At 39.1% G+C, this 14,718-nt stretch overlaps 1 protein-coding gene across 3 annotated transcripts in view; it reads right to left on the reverse strand.

The window, feature by feature from the left end:
• The window catches only part of brinp1 (bone morphogenetic protein/retinoic acid inducible neural-specific 1), a 159,086-nt gene that overhangs the window by 95,065 nt on the left and 49,303 nt on the right, over window positions 1-14,718 (reverse strand). For 2 of the 3 annotated variants that reach the window (XM_028602441.1, XM_028602442.1), the window contains one exon: window positions 5,427-5,694. In XM_028602441.1, coding sequence (XP_028458242.1) covers window positions 5,427-5,644 — 218 coding nt within the window. In that variant the 5' untranslated portion in view covers window positions 5,645-5,694. Of the gene's footprint in view, window positions 1-3,752; window positions 4,178-5,426; window positions 5,695-14,718 lie in introns of those variants that run through there. The other variant, XM_028602443.1, reaches the window with a different exon arrangement.

A 14,718-nucleotide genomic window follows, 5' to 3' on the forward strand; every position in this document is an offset into this window, starting at 1 on the left:
GACAAAAGTCTGTCGGGACGCTAAAATGTCCCGGTTTACACCAGGAGCGGCGTCAGCCGATTTTGCCGTGTCTTCAGCCCCGAATGTAACTTTGTCCAGTTTATTTTTCCGAGGCGAATAGAACGGGCAGCTACGTGCGGGGTCCGACCATGCTGTATTTGTTGCCTATCACCTAGCAACCGTCTCTCTGTGAGGAAAGCTGTGAAAGCCGGGTGAAGTTTTCGGAGGAATTGTAGCCAAATCAGTCTAATACATTGATTGATACCATCAACACAACATTTAGGAGCGCAATACTAATGATTTAGGTTGAAGTTCCCGTGACGTTTCCAGTTTACGGTTCAGACTCAAACACACGGAGCTCTGAAGCAGACCTGTGGGTCTCTTAGTGTCCACTCTAGATAAAATGCAGGGCAGCTTCAGGTTTATGGATGCGCTCAGCTGTGGATATGCTGCGGCAGAGGTGTTGCGTTTGTGCTCCGTGTATTTCTTTAGTTTCGGGTTTCCACCTCCGACGTAGAGCAGCGTACAGCCACTTCCATAGCTAAACAATTTGTCTCATTCAGAGACCAGAGACCCAAACGGGGCTCTGTGTCTGTCAGAAGGTCTGAGATCTACCGTATCAGCAGAGCAATCACGTAATGCACAGCAGACTATGGTGCAGGTAAAGATTATTTTCTGAAATATAGCTTGTGACTTTATTCTTGTAATAGCCTATTATCACTTTATTTTTCTCAAAATATCACGACTCCTCCAAATCACAGAGAACACATATACTGTGTTTATATACTTTTAATGTGCACAAAGAGCAGTAAATCTTGCTCAAACATCTGAAATATACAGTCCAGGGGTTTATTAATAAATTAAAATGAATGAATGTATCATTGAGGTGAATAATTGTCATATGCACATTAAGGAGGTTAACCAGCAAAAGACGCAAAACAGGAGGTAAGAGTAAATGATGCCTATAGGCTACATGTGTGCTGACTCAGATATAATTAGAAAAGTCCATCCAAAGGAGAATAAATAGTTGAAAGCAATACAGAATGCCTGACAGCCTTACTGCAATATATTCCATTATGTTTTTATATATGGATTGTAATCTGTTTCTCTTTAAATAAAGATATTTGCAGCAGACATTGATTCAGAAAAAGGTAGAAATAAGTGCATAAAAATTCACCAGAATGCAGGAAATTAAGTGTTTAATGCTCAAAATTTTCAATAAATCATTTTAATTACTTTGCTGTTATTGGAATAAATAACACTTCAAAAAATCTTTTTTAGAAAAAATCTCAACATAAATCTCACACTAAACTGAAAAAGGCTGTTACTGCAATTTTGTTAATTTCACAGGAAAAAAACACTTATTAGATGAGGAGCCTAGGATCAAAATAATGAAGTTACTGGCTGTGTCTCAAACCGCCTACTTGCACACTTCAAACACTTAGTTTTCAGTATATAGTGGAGATAACAAAAAAAAAGTCAGTGCACTGAAAGTACCCGGATGACCCCCTAAAAACGGTCAAAAAGTTAAGTGTGGAACGATCAAGGGGGTAAGCTTCGCTTCAGAACTCGAGCCATCATGGCGCCATTTTGTTGCTAACTGGCCATCACCTCCTGTTAGCATTCCGCTGACCGCCATTTTTTTTTTTTACGTCACTTGACTGCGAATAACTTTACATCTGAAGCGTTTAAAGACTCTATTTGTCCGTTGTTTAGTTCCAAAGAAACACGACAATGTATAAAAGGCTTCATTACCTTGTACCTCACGTTATGGCTCCGTAGCAGACGTTTTTGTAAAAATAAGCTAACGATTGTGTCATAACCAAGTGACTTACTGTCGCATAGTAGAGGAATTACCGTATAGTACAGGAGAAGCTCGCAGGCAGTTTCGACTTACATGAGATGTTTAGGTTTAATTACTAATGTTAACTAGCATGTTAGTGATCAATAATTAGCCTGTGCCCATGTTATCTCCTTACATACACCTACAGTCTCCGTATCTGTAAGATTGGGAATGATTGAGATTTCTCTTGGCACAGCTACCAGAAGACTTACAACTTTCAGACACGTTGCTCACGTCACATTCTCTCAGTTGGAGGCTGCGCAGTAAAGCTGGCCATCACCGGAAAAGTGCTTCTAATAGCCTTCACTGGTCTCCGTCCAGAGCAACGGGGTCTATTGGTCCATTATATACTGTCTATGGGAACAATGGACACTACGCGCACTAAACGGGCGCCATCTTGACTACGCAGCGGAAAGGGGAGGGGCCAGGGACGTCGACCGGCAGCTGATTGGACCAATGCGTCACGTGGTTCTGGCTGCTCCCGGATTTTACAACAGAGAATAATGGCGGCTCGTTCAGAATACGATCTCGTTTTTTACGAAAATAGTTCACCGAAACGTGTTTCTGAAAACATTGAATCTGTCTTCATTTCAGATCAACAAAGGTCAGTTTAAGAGATTTTTGTCAGATTTTCAGAGGCGGCGGGGCGAGCCGACCGCTCGTCATTTCCGGTAAGTGTTTTAACGCAAGTGTTCCGTTTGGGACAACACTAACCATCGAAAGTGGGCACTACGGCACTAAGTAGTCAGTGCACATTAGCAGTATACTGACAGATGTGTGCGGTTTGAGACACAGCATCTGTCTGTGTCTGTGTCTGACCTGGCACATGTTCACGTTAAAAAGCGTGTGCGTGCACAAACACACTACGGTCACATGCAAAGTGTCCCGGTTTTAGCTCCAGGAAATCTGGTCACCCTACTTTTGGATGGTTTCAACACCGGGCAGATGGGGTTTGTTGTAACGCTAGCTAGCTACTCAACGAGGCTGAGAGACGGGTGTGGGTGGGGATTGCCGGAGAAATCTCTGGCCAGGACGGCGAGGACGGTCGATGGCCGTTGTGCAGCAGCAGAACATCTCCAAGCTGCCCGGAACAATCTCCCCCTTCACTTTTCTTTAATCTTAACTATTCGTTTTGGTGCTTAACCCACCTTTTGTTGGGTTAAAGGGGTGGTTCAGAATTTTGGACATAGGACATCATTTCCAAGTTAGCCAGTGTGTTATTTATCAGTGGAGACAGTTTTCAACACTTTTCATCCAGTCCTTCCAGTTGCAGAGTTCGCTGGTGCTAGGCTAGCGCAAGTCAACAGTATCTGCTAGCCTGCCATTAAAAGCAGTCTTACCCATCCACAGTACACCCAAGGCAAATAAATTATAATGCCAGACTATCGATGTAAATGTCTGTGTTGATAGAATAATGTTAGAATTAAAACTACCCTTGCATCGCATTGCAATAGTTATACTTTGTTCCCTGTAGTTGGTAGTATAGGCTACAGCAGTGATATTACCTAGGCTACAGAGAAAGCTGGTTTACATGACAATCAGCAAGTTTATTTACCTGCCGCTGTGAGCTCCAACTAATTCCACTCTGCAAGGCTATAACCATATGGCTATAACTCACATAACGTTATCGGTACATGAAAGCACACAGGCTAGCAATTTGCATGTTAACTGTCCGAGCTTACATGCCGTTTCTGTCAGCAATTACCTAAAGTTAGCGGTTAGCCCAGCCAGGTATCTACCAAGAGTGTACCTAGCTATACCGTTAGCTAACGTCACTATCTCCTCAATGCATTGAACTCTAACGTTATCTCCACCAATGTTGTCAGTCTCAATCTATCAGTAGCAGCTAGGCTAACGTTAGGAAAGGGGCTAGCTTTATTAGCTAGAGTAGCCTACCGAAAGTTATTACCTGTTCATCAGTAGCTGTTGGTGCATCTAGAAAGACGGATGGACCCGCATTCGTTGTCAGTGACTTGTGGTCCTTTTGCTTGCAGGGTTTGCAAAGTCGTCTGGTCTAAATGATCACTACATATTTGCCACTTGATTAGGTTCTTGATGTCCAAGCCAGCAGTTACTAGGTTTCCCGACTGGAGTGCACTTTTTTTACTTTTTGACTACCGAACGGCACGAACACCGGTAGCGCTAACAGAGACGTAGCTAACATTATGGATAGCCGCTGTTGTGACTCGGATCTGGGTCTGATATGGTCCGTTTCCCGACGCGTCATTAACCTGCCGTTAGCGTCATAAGCACCCGGCACCAAAATTAAATGCTGTACAGTACTTATAGTACTGTATGGATTGCTGTAAGGATAGTGGCTGGCTGTTGGCTGGCTATGGGCTAACGGTAATTGGCTATTGCTATATGTCCCGCCTGTGTTGTCAGCTCTCATCCCGAATGAAGTCTCTTTGCGCCGGGGGAGTGAGACAGACAGCTGGCTAAATTGTGCTAGCTGGCTAAATTAGCATTAGATTAGTCGTCTATCTATACAGCTAACGTTGACATTACTGGTGAACTCATAAAATAAAGAATAAAACTCATTCCTGGGTTAGCCCAGCGCTGCCTTTATACTTTATGAGCGTGTTGAACGATGTTGTAACCCTATAATGTTATCCACCAAGCATTAGCATTAACGTTAGCTACTTGTCAACCAACACATTGTATTATATCGATATTGATATGTATCAATAAATAAGATATCTGCTGTAATCACAAAATGATGCCTTCTGGCAGAAAAAGCAGTAGTAGAGTATTTTTTTCTGTGACATTGTCTGATTTACAGTTATGCTCAAACTATGATCTGGGTGCCGTGTTTTGACGGAAGTTACGAGTAACTAGAGGGTGAAAGGTCATATGACTCCACTGACAGGCAACTAAAGGAAACATCCCGTGTCTGAAAATAAAATAACAGATATCTCTGGGTTTCACATTTCTTGGAAACATTTGGAATAGTGTAACTACACAACTCAAAAAAAATATATAAGATAGGTATGGTCGTTTTCTAGACATTTTAATGCAGAAATGTTACATATTGCACCTTTAATGCACATATTGGGCCCTGATCCTTTTATTCATTTTTGGTAGTGGGTAATTTATGCGGGTTTTAATGTGTCATACTATGTGGTTTATCAATAGCCAGTTAAAATGGTCAGTGGTGTCCAATTTTGTAATGTAAAACAAAAAAAGCTAATGTATTGCAATTTTTCACATTATGATCAGTTTACCTGTAAAACCAGTTGTTTGGTGTCTTTCTAAAGGCAAAAAAATAACCCTGGTGGTGATGTCATCAGGGCGTATAGTTTGAAAGACATGTAAGGAACGCTTTTAAATTGGATTATGCAAAAGGTAAGATACAGTATTTTTGGATTTTGATCCATGACTAAAAGTGCAGTGAAGGTCCTAGCAGAGCACTTTACTAATATAAGAAAAACAAGTTTACACTGCTGAGAGTGGTCGCAAACCAGTATAAAAGATGCACACAGAGCTTTTTGCAACTAAAATCTCAAAATAGAAAAACCATTAAAACAAACAGATTTTGAAAAAGTCTGTGTGGCATCAGTGCACAAGCCGAAAGTGAACTCACCTATAAATTTTATATCTGGTCGTAAATCCTTGGCGGAATCTTTCCACAAAGGACAGATAACTCCGAGAGTGGTGGAAAGGTCCACGGTCAGAGATGAGCCAGTCATATTGCTTGGTGACATGTTGTTCAGTGGCCAACAGGTCCTGGCGGGAAGACTGAACTGTTATATGGTCCCATATAAACAGGAAGCAGATGACCTCAATAAACCTCCAGTTCATGCTTTTTTTTAAGCCGCTCTCTGTTCATTCTCGCTCCATTATGTGGAGACCTGATGGGAGAGAAAAGAAGAGGGAAGGAGGGAGAGAGACACAGAAATAGAGATCTGTTACATGACAAAGTCTATTTTAGCAGTACAAGAATATGTCATAGAGTTAGGTTAATTGTGTTGTACTGAACAAATAAGATAGTGCCCTTGTCATTGTCACTTTACTGTGACATGATGTGTATTTATTTTCTGCTCTTGAGGTTGTTCACCCTCAATGCCTCCCTGGAGTTTTTCAGAAAGGAACACAGATTGCGCCCCTCCGTACAAGGACTGTTACCCTTTTGCAGATGAGCATGAAGTACATCCTTATCTTTTTTTTTTTTTTTTTTTTTTACATCTAATTGGTGTCATGATAAGCTCTGACAAGGTTAGCAGGCTGCTTTACGATATGTTATGACACCCAGCCACTAATGTGGAAGAACACCATCTCCCTTTACCCAGTGGTGTCAATTACTGCTGGAGGAAACTTTCAACTATTGACTTGCGACTTCATGAATTGTTAAAACTAATGTGATACAAAACATCGCCTTTTTCATCAAATACAAAATAAGAACTCATTTTGGTTCCACTACAGCTGCTAAGGATGGTTAATACAATTGTATTATTGCCCTTAGCTTTATATAATGGCACTTTAATACTAAATGTGACCCTGCTTACTATAAATATGTTGAGACCATACATTTTTAAAAAATTGGACACAGTGCGCAAAGTAGCAGAAACAGCTCATCTAAAAACAAATTTAAAAGAGACGGCATGTATGGTGTTTCTATATTTAAAAAAGCCTACATGCAGCAGACAATAAACACCAAACGCTTCCTGGATTGGGCAATTTACAGTAAAAGGAACTCATGCTAAGAATACAGTAGTATGATTTACATTGTGATATATTATACGGTATAGTACCTCATAATCTTTCATTTATTTCAAATTGCAGCAATCTACACAGCTCCATTACATTTAACACAATCATATCCTGCATAATGCAAAAAACTGAAAGACAAATCTTGAAAACACTTTACAATTTCAAACAGAACATGAAAATGATACATTTTCTCATTTTGCATTGACTGTGAACATTATTATCCACTTGGCAGTGAAATTATGTCTCTTAGTTACTGATAAGGAAACGATTTCCATCAGTAATTGCATTTAAGAACTTTGGCCTCTGGCCGTGGAGCACCCAACAGTGTGCTATCAAGTGCTACTGTATGCAAAAAATCCTCCTCCTTTCATGGTTTGTTAGACAATACCACATCATAAAGGAGCAGAGAAAATGTAATTGCCTAATCTTTTCCTGTTAAATAGATGATGAACTACTTGATTGCAAAAGTTAAAGAAACACAGTGGCATATTTTTGTGTGTGTGTGTGTGTGTGTGTGTGTGTGTGTCTGCGTGTGTGTGTGTGCCATATCGCGGTTGACAATAGTGTGTCATTTTCTTTTGACGCCTTAAATTAATTCCATTTTATTATTTAAACACTGCTTCACCTACTTGCCAAAGGACCAGGAACAATCTAGGATAATTTGAAAATCTCTACTTGCTGTAACTAATTATAATTCTACTGCCATATTTGAAGTAATATCAGTTCTTAAAACTGATTGTAATGAAATCTCAACTATCACCGAGAATACTGCATTTCAGGTATAAATGCACAATTGACAGAGGGAAACCAAGCCTCTTTTTCACCCTATCAACAAGATACTCGGTGGCAATGACAAAATATGACAGTGGACTGAACAGGGTCATTTAAGGCTAATTACATAAGACTAATTTGAGTTTGGCTGTTAAAATGAAACAAAACATAATCTGATAGAGAGGGATGATGCTGAGCAGGGATTGATAATGATATGCCTTTGTGCAAAAAGGGGGTGTGAGTGTTGATTTTCATAGGAAAACAAAACATCTATGAGAAAATGTATCCTTTAATGAATAAATTACAGTGGTGCTCATAAGTTTATGAACCCATGCTAAAGTTGACTAAAAAGAGGACTACAAAAAAATCATCTTTTGGAAATTGATCTTAATGCCTTAATTAAAAAGATTTGGAAAAATCCAACCTTTAAGGACACCAATTGTCTTTGAGAATGAATAATGTATCGTGAATAAATAAATATTCTTCCTTAAAATACAGGGGGCATCAGTAAGTACACCTCTATGTTAAATTCCCATAGAGGAAGGCAGATTTGTATTAAAGTTCCCTTGGCCTTTGGAATTAAAATAGCCCCACATCATCACATACCCTTACCATACCTAGAGATTGGCATGGGGTACTTTCCATAAGATCATCTCTCAAGGCAAATCAAACCAGCTATTAGGCTAACTGAAATAAAACCATGCCAATCTCTAGGTATGGATTACTTTTATTTTTATTTCCTTTTATCAAGTGCAGTCATACAGTATGTCACAAAAAATCTTTTTGATGGTACAGTAAGGTGCCACGGGCCCAAGTCTACAGAAAGGATAACAGTCCATAGATATCTTTCATCCTAACCATAACACATGTGAGGTATGCCCCCTGTATTTTAAGGAAGAACATTTATTTATTTACGATACATTATTAATTCACAAAGAATGCTCTATTTTTTTTAATTAGGCATTAAGATCAATTTCCAAAAGATTATTTTTTTATTCCTCTTTTTAGTCAACTTCAGCATGGATTCATAAACTTATGAGCACCACTGTATATAAAAAAAAGTTAAATAATTGATTTCGATGAATTACTTCACTTATTGAAAAGAAAGGTCACCATTGTCAGTATGTTACAATTAGTACCTAGAAGGTTGAAAGGGGCATTTTTTGTTCCCATTCATTGTTTATGAATACAAAAGAAATCTGAGAGTATAATTTGTTTTATGTGGTGTACATTTGAATTATATATCATTAATCATGACCACATTTTCTAACTTAAATAAGTCAAATATAAAAACTTGAAATGACCATTCAGCATGTTACAGTAAATAAAATTGTATTTCAAAATCCATTATAAGTTATGCATCTTTAGACTTTACGGTGGCTTTTAGGAGTGAACCACCAACCAAAGTTAAAAAAATGCAAATGTTTGCCAAATTCTGTTTCGCAAGCACACCTGATGCTAGTAGTAGTTTGCTAGTGAATATTTAGCTCCATCAACACCACATATCATATACAAAAAAAGTATTAAATATTGACAAAAGCAAATGGATAATTCATACTTTTTGCCCAAGATAGATATGTTTTGTATTAAATATGGCAGTGACTGTACTAAATCTGTTTAAGGTGGTGCCACAAAACAGTTTTGGACACATTTTAATGGCAGTAACAAAATACATTCGTCACGAATGCGTGTTTTTTGGATTAAGATTATTTTTGTTTTTGTTGTCTGGAATTTGAATTACTGTTGTGCATGATCATTAAACTGCCTTGATAGACCACTGCTAAACTTGTCAATTTGGTAAAGAAAGCTGATTGGTGATGAGTAAATCCTTTCATATACAGCTGGGGCTTTGTGCAAGAATGGACAGTTTTTATTTGTACTTTGAGGCAGTACCAAACACGTAAGATCACACAAAATGTACCTTTATATGCCCTTCTCCCATAAATTACTGAACCCCTCACTCTCATTTTACAATTACATACTGAACCTGAACCCTAAAGTTATTGTGTGCTCTTGATTTTTCCACTACCATTAAAATCAGTTGTGCATTTGACCCAGAGGCTTAGTCATTTCCACCACCTGAGGCATCATTGCTGTCTGAATGTCCAAAACCTCTAACAGTGAGTACATTTACATTCATATGGCCACATGAGAGTAAATTCTTAGTGCTTAATTCTATAAGCCTGTTTCTATCTGTGTGCCATGTAAGATCTGTCTGTCTTAAACTGCCATTAAATGGTATTTATTTAATGCCAGATTTTCTCCTTGTTTGCTTTGCAGGTTTTGCATCTAAACATTATCACACCTTTAACTAAAATGTATTGCTAGAAAAAAGGCCAATGACCACTGGTGGAAAAACACTGTCCACATGGGGTGGAGTGATGGACTTTTGGTATTTTGTGGGTTGGAGCCATGTGATGCAGTGCACCAGCTGCACAGTTGGAAATGGGCTGGGATTAGGACCTTAAAATATGCAGACTCTACGCCACGCTGCTCTTTCAGTTTAACAGTCGGGAATATTTACCACACAAAAAAAAAAAAAGATTCTCTCAGGAATAAACTGATGTTCACTTGCAAAAGTGCTGACTCACCAAGAGCAAATATGCAGCACTGTAAATAAGCCACTGAGGGTAGATAATGTTAAATTAGCTTGGGAGGAGATAACACATTTGGTTGATAATTGCTGCCCAGGTCCTACGAGAACTGTTGTCCGATGTAGTAAACAGTTCAATGCCATCACAAGGAGAGCCAAATAATTTGGTGGAGAACCGTGGGGATATTTTAGCAACTGGATGGGGGCCATCCACTAAAGCCAGTCGCTCACTGCAACTGAGGATGTGACTACATCTGCAAACCCAGTTTAAAAGGTTAAAGCTTTGGGAGGAAATCTGGGGATTTAGGGGTGATATTAAAAAAAAAACAGTGATCATATTTTTCAGGTCAGACACTGCAATCAGCATACTCTCAAACTTTTCAAAGGTCAAGTTATAGTGAGTAAAACATCCTGGATTTTATGAGAGTTTCTTCAATTGACATATCCGTTATGGATGCACCAATTTATCAGCCGAACATCGGTATCAGCTTTGTTGAATGCCATCGTCCTATCGGCAAATAAGATGCCATTCACCAGTGGCAGTGGCCTGTGTTTAACTGTTGTGTCGCATCAATTTTGCGCTGGCTAAATGGTGAGTTATTTGCACCAGGACAATGGGTGTGGATTGTTTTCAGTAAGTGGCTGTTCAGCTCTGTGTCTCACATCTTGGATGAGAAGAGAAATAGACTGAGCTGCACCATGGCAGAGATGCTTATCTTTGTAAAGAAAAAGATGCATCTTACTGAGAAGTAAGCTGTAAGGTACATACATATGATTTTCTTTTTATCATTAATATTCAGTAGAGGAAGCCCGCTTTTCCTAAGAGGCCAATTTTTATTTTGTAAAGAGGCCCATCTTTAGCCCCATGTTCCAGCCGCCTGTACTGTAAGTTTGTGCTTAATGGAAACACAAGAATGTTGTATTCTATATGAAAAACACAAGAGATGAAAGATATTTTTTAATTATTATTTTTTTTATGTTATTGTTTTTCTAATCTCTTATACATTTACATTTAATTGTATGTAATTTGTTCACAAAAATCATGTTTTTGTTGACCTTTGTAAGTACTGAAAATGTCTTCTCATTGAGAAGTATAGGAGCTAAAAAGACTTTTGAAGCAGTTATTAAAAAAAAAAAGAAAAATGTTTTGATGGAGACAATCAAATCTTACATAAGGCAGAAACTTTTGTGTTTTAGGCAGAGCAGACAGTCACACTGAGCCAGTCAGCACCCTGCTACACAACATGAGAGCCACAGACTTAGAACAACAACCACATTAGCTTAAATGTTAAGTCTTCTTATCTAATTCACAAAAACTGGCTTTTGTCCTTCGTGTGTTTATCGAGCGACCAAAACAAACATTCAATGAAGAAAAGTGCTTATGTCAGTTTGCAGGCTAGATAGCTAATTAGCTGCTCAGCAGCAGCACATTAAACAGCATGTAAACATACCTGCAAAGTCACTTTGGCCTAGTTAGATGCTGGTGTGGTCTTTACTCTTTAATACCACTAACGGCATACTGTCTGCCCATGACATGTAGGCTACAGGGCAAGTTTGTTTACTTTGTCTCTCCTTCCCTACGGTGTAACACAGGCACTCTGGCAGCTGCAGTCAATCAAACAGACGTTGGACGAAAAGCAGCAATTCTGACCTTTTTCTTACTTTAGATAATAAAAACAAAACTATAATAATACATTTTAAAAAGTTGACATTATTTTTGTAGCCATACTGCCACTGTCAAATTCACATTGTTTTATTATTATATTATTATTATCATTATGAAAAAAACATCCTATTTAATGCACAACACTGACAACTACATGCTGATGTAAAGTGTCTGAACTTGCAGGGCTGTTCCAATCAATCCATTTTAATGTGTTAGTGCTACCAAATTAGGCTTCACTTTTTCACATTTCAAGAGTGCTTGTTGATTATTAAACAAAAAATAACGCCCCAAAATGTTGTGCACTTGACTCCACTCTATCAAGCTCATGGCAAAATATACATTTTCAAACTCTCTCTCCATCCTGAGGTATTGGTGTCCTGTTGCTGCATATGATCATAACTCACACAGATTCCAAATCTCACATGCGCAAATTTGTTTGTTGGTATGTCAGAAAAATTTATATTATTCATTATCTTCTGTTATTTGTAGATTACTGTTATTTGCAGAGTGGATTAGTAAAACAGAGAGAGGGAGAGACAGAGAGTGGATCACGTTACCCTTGAATAAGCAGGGTAAAAAGGGGAGGATGCTGCTTCAGGAAATCACAAGACAGGACAAGGGAGGCTTGTTTTCTCCATCCTCTTTTTATACAGCCTTATTCATGCTGCAACTCCTCCTCCATTCTGGTTCATTCAAGGGGATTCAATCTCTATTCTGGTCCCGTCACTAGCTTTGCCAATCAATTCCTCTCTCCCCTGTGTGGGTCCCTAAGTGTCCCTCTTTATTCTATAAAGTTCATAAGAATGGGGAGGCTTGTTCTCCTTATTTGTATTCTAAATCCCAGGGAGGCAAGAGATCAGGGTAGAATGAAGGCTTTGCAAGGAGACAGGTAGACTCGAGGGAATTAGAGCAGATATAATGTATTTTGGCACTATCCATCTATCCATTGCTTGTGCATGACACCTGGTCACCAATATGTAATTTTTATTTTTAAATTATTTGTAGATACAAGAAGATGGAGTTCTCCTTGAACAGTTATCAGCATGACTGCCTCAGAGCAAATTCATTCCCAGGGATATAGGTATAATGCGCGTAGTGAAGCAAAGCCTTTGACGTAAGGTTATGGATGGCTGGCAGCCCAAAAGGGAGTTTTTTTATACTCTTCTGGGTTATTTTAACTTCAAGTCATATTAATATGACCTCAATGGGACTAAAGGGTTACGTGACACTGGTGCAAGGGAATGACAATATCATGAGAAAGCGGAGTAGCATATAAATATGCCAAACCAGTGTCTGAATTCTAAGAATTATATTGCACAGCTCACAGCTGTGTCTGGAAAGGCGTAGTAATGGTCTGCCACTTGCAATTGCTTGGAAGCAACAGAAGAATGGGAAGGCCGACTATGGCTAACTTGATTTGTACTGGATTCCCCCCCAGAATCTCTCGCCTTGCTCCTGTCGTTTCTTTAAAAATAAGGACTACAATGGCACCCTGACCTTCAGAAAACATGGCTGAGCAAGCAACGCTTGCTTATCTTTTGATAATTAAATTCTCCGGTTGGTCAGCAACCAATCAGCTCAGCTCGGGGATCAATGGCTTATTTTAAAGAGCAAACTAATTCACTAATGGTCAGAGTTATTCCAATTTACCTGGCTGCTGAATTATTGTGTCCAAAAATCTATTCAGGGAGGATCAATGCAAGCCGGGGAGAGGAGCCGGTTGCATCTGTCATGTGAAGCAGTGCAAGGAGTGTGCTGTGAGGTTTATTTGATAGCTGCCCAGTTGAACAGCAGCGAAGTGGGGGCGGTTCATGACATGATTTCAAACAGGGACTGTCTTGGTCATAAAGCAAACTAATTGATGAGGTATCAGAGTAAACTCGAGAGCAAATACCGTGGATGGTAAAGGTGTACAGTTTTTGGGTGTGTGATTCAGATAAATCAAGTACATTGACTAACCGAAGGGCAATTAAATTTTGCATGAAATAAAAAGGAAATTAATTTGCTTCATGGGGGATTCTGCAGCAAGGGAACTAAAAACATTGTGTCACTTGAATTATTTTTTTTTCCCAGGCAGATTTTCCCTTCAATCTGTTATTTTAATACACAGAGCTCACCTTTTCATTACCATTATGAATGGGGCAGCTGAGCTGATTATCAGTAGCATATGTCTCTTAAACACATTGAGCCAAAAAGAGCATAGACGTAGGAATGTGCTCCTATGTTCATCTCATTCCAGGAGAAGGTGTTTTGCACTGATAGGAAACAAAGAATGGTTGTACTTCTTTAGCTAGCATCAGAATATTTCACCAAAGAGAATGAGATGCTAGCTAGAACAGGCAAGCCATTTGTCACCACATCCACGACTGCTGCTGTATGCTACTGGGGTTGCGTTACAGATGAAGATTGATCATTTGTCAACTCGCAAATTGGCTTTCAAGTGCTTTCTCTAATTACTCTGTGGTTTTATTGATGAGAAACCACTGACTGCTTTTCCTTCGATTTACCTCGCTGGGCACAGGGTCTTTTTTTTGGAATATGTTGTCTCTCACCATCGTCTCCAAAGACCTTAGAGAGGCAAATAAAAAGGGGCAAAATGCTCCAATCTTAACAGATTTCGCATGCTACCTCTTGTTCTAACGTTCCACTGAAACAATGTGAGATTAAAGGCAAAAAATGCCAGAGCGAATTTCATTCCCTTAGCTGGTCACACTCAAAATGCACCCAGAGGAGCCCCTGACATGAATAAGAGCCTGAATAGGAGTTGCTGGGAGGATGTAAATGACACTCTTCGCAATATAGTTCTTTCTTGCTCATGCATGTAAATGTCAAACGACGTTATGCGCTGAATAGACTCAAAAGGTTTTGACCAAAGGAAGGGATGAACAGGGAGAAAAGGGATCTCAGAGGGAGTCTAAATGCATTAATCTCCAAGAGAGCGCATACAGTATAAGATAAGTATAATATAAATACACCCAAGGTGCTGCTTTTTGCTAAAGTGTCTGCATGCATGCACATAATTGTTTTTTCACTGTCGCGTTAGCAACTGTACAATCTGTGCATTCAGTAAAAAAGAATATCCATAACAGTCATTTCATTAAGCTGCAGTGATGCTCACCTCAGACCCCATTAAAA

This window comes from Perca flavescens, chromosome 16 (assembly GCF_004354835.1).
Source record: "Perca flavescens isolate YP-PL-M2 chromosome 16, PFLA_1.0, whole genome shotgun sequence".
Classification (NCBI taxonomy): domain Eukaryota; kingdom Metazoa; phylum Chordata; class Actinopteri; order Perciformes; family Percidae; genus Perca; species Perca flavescens.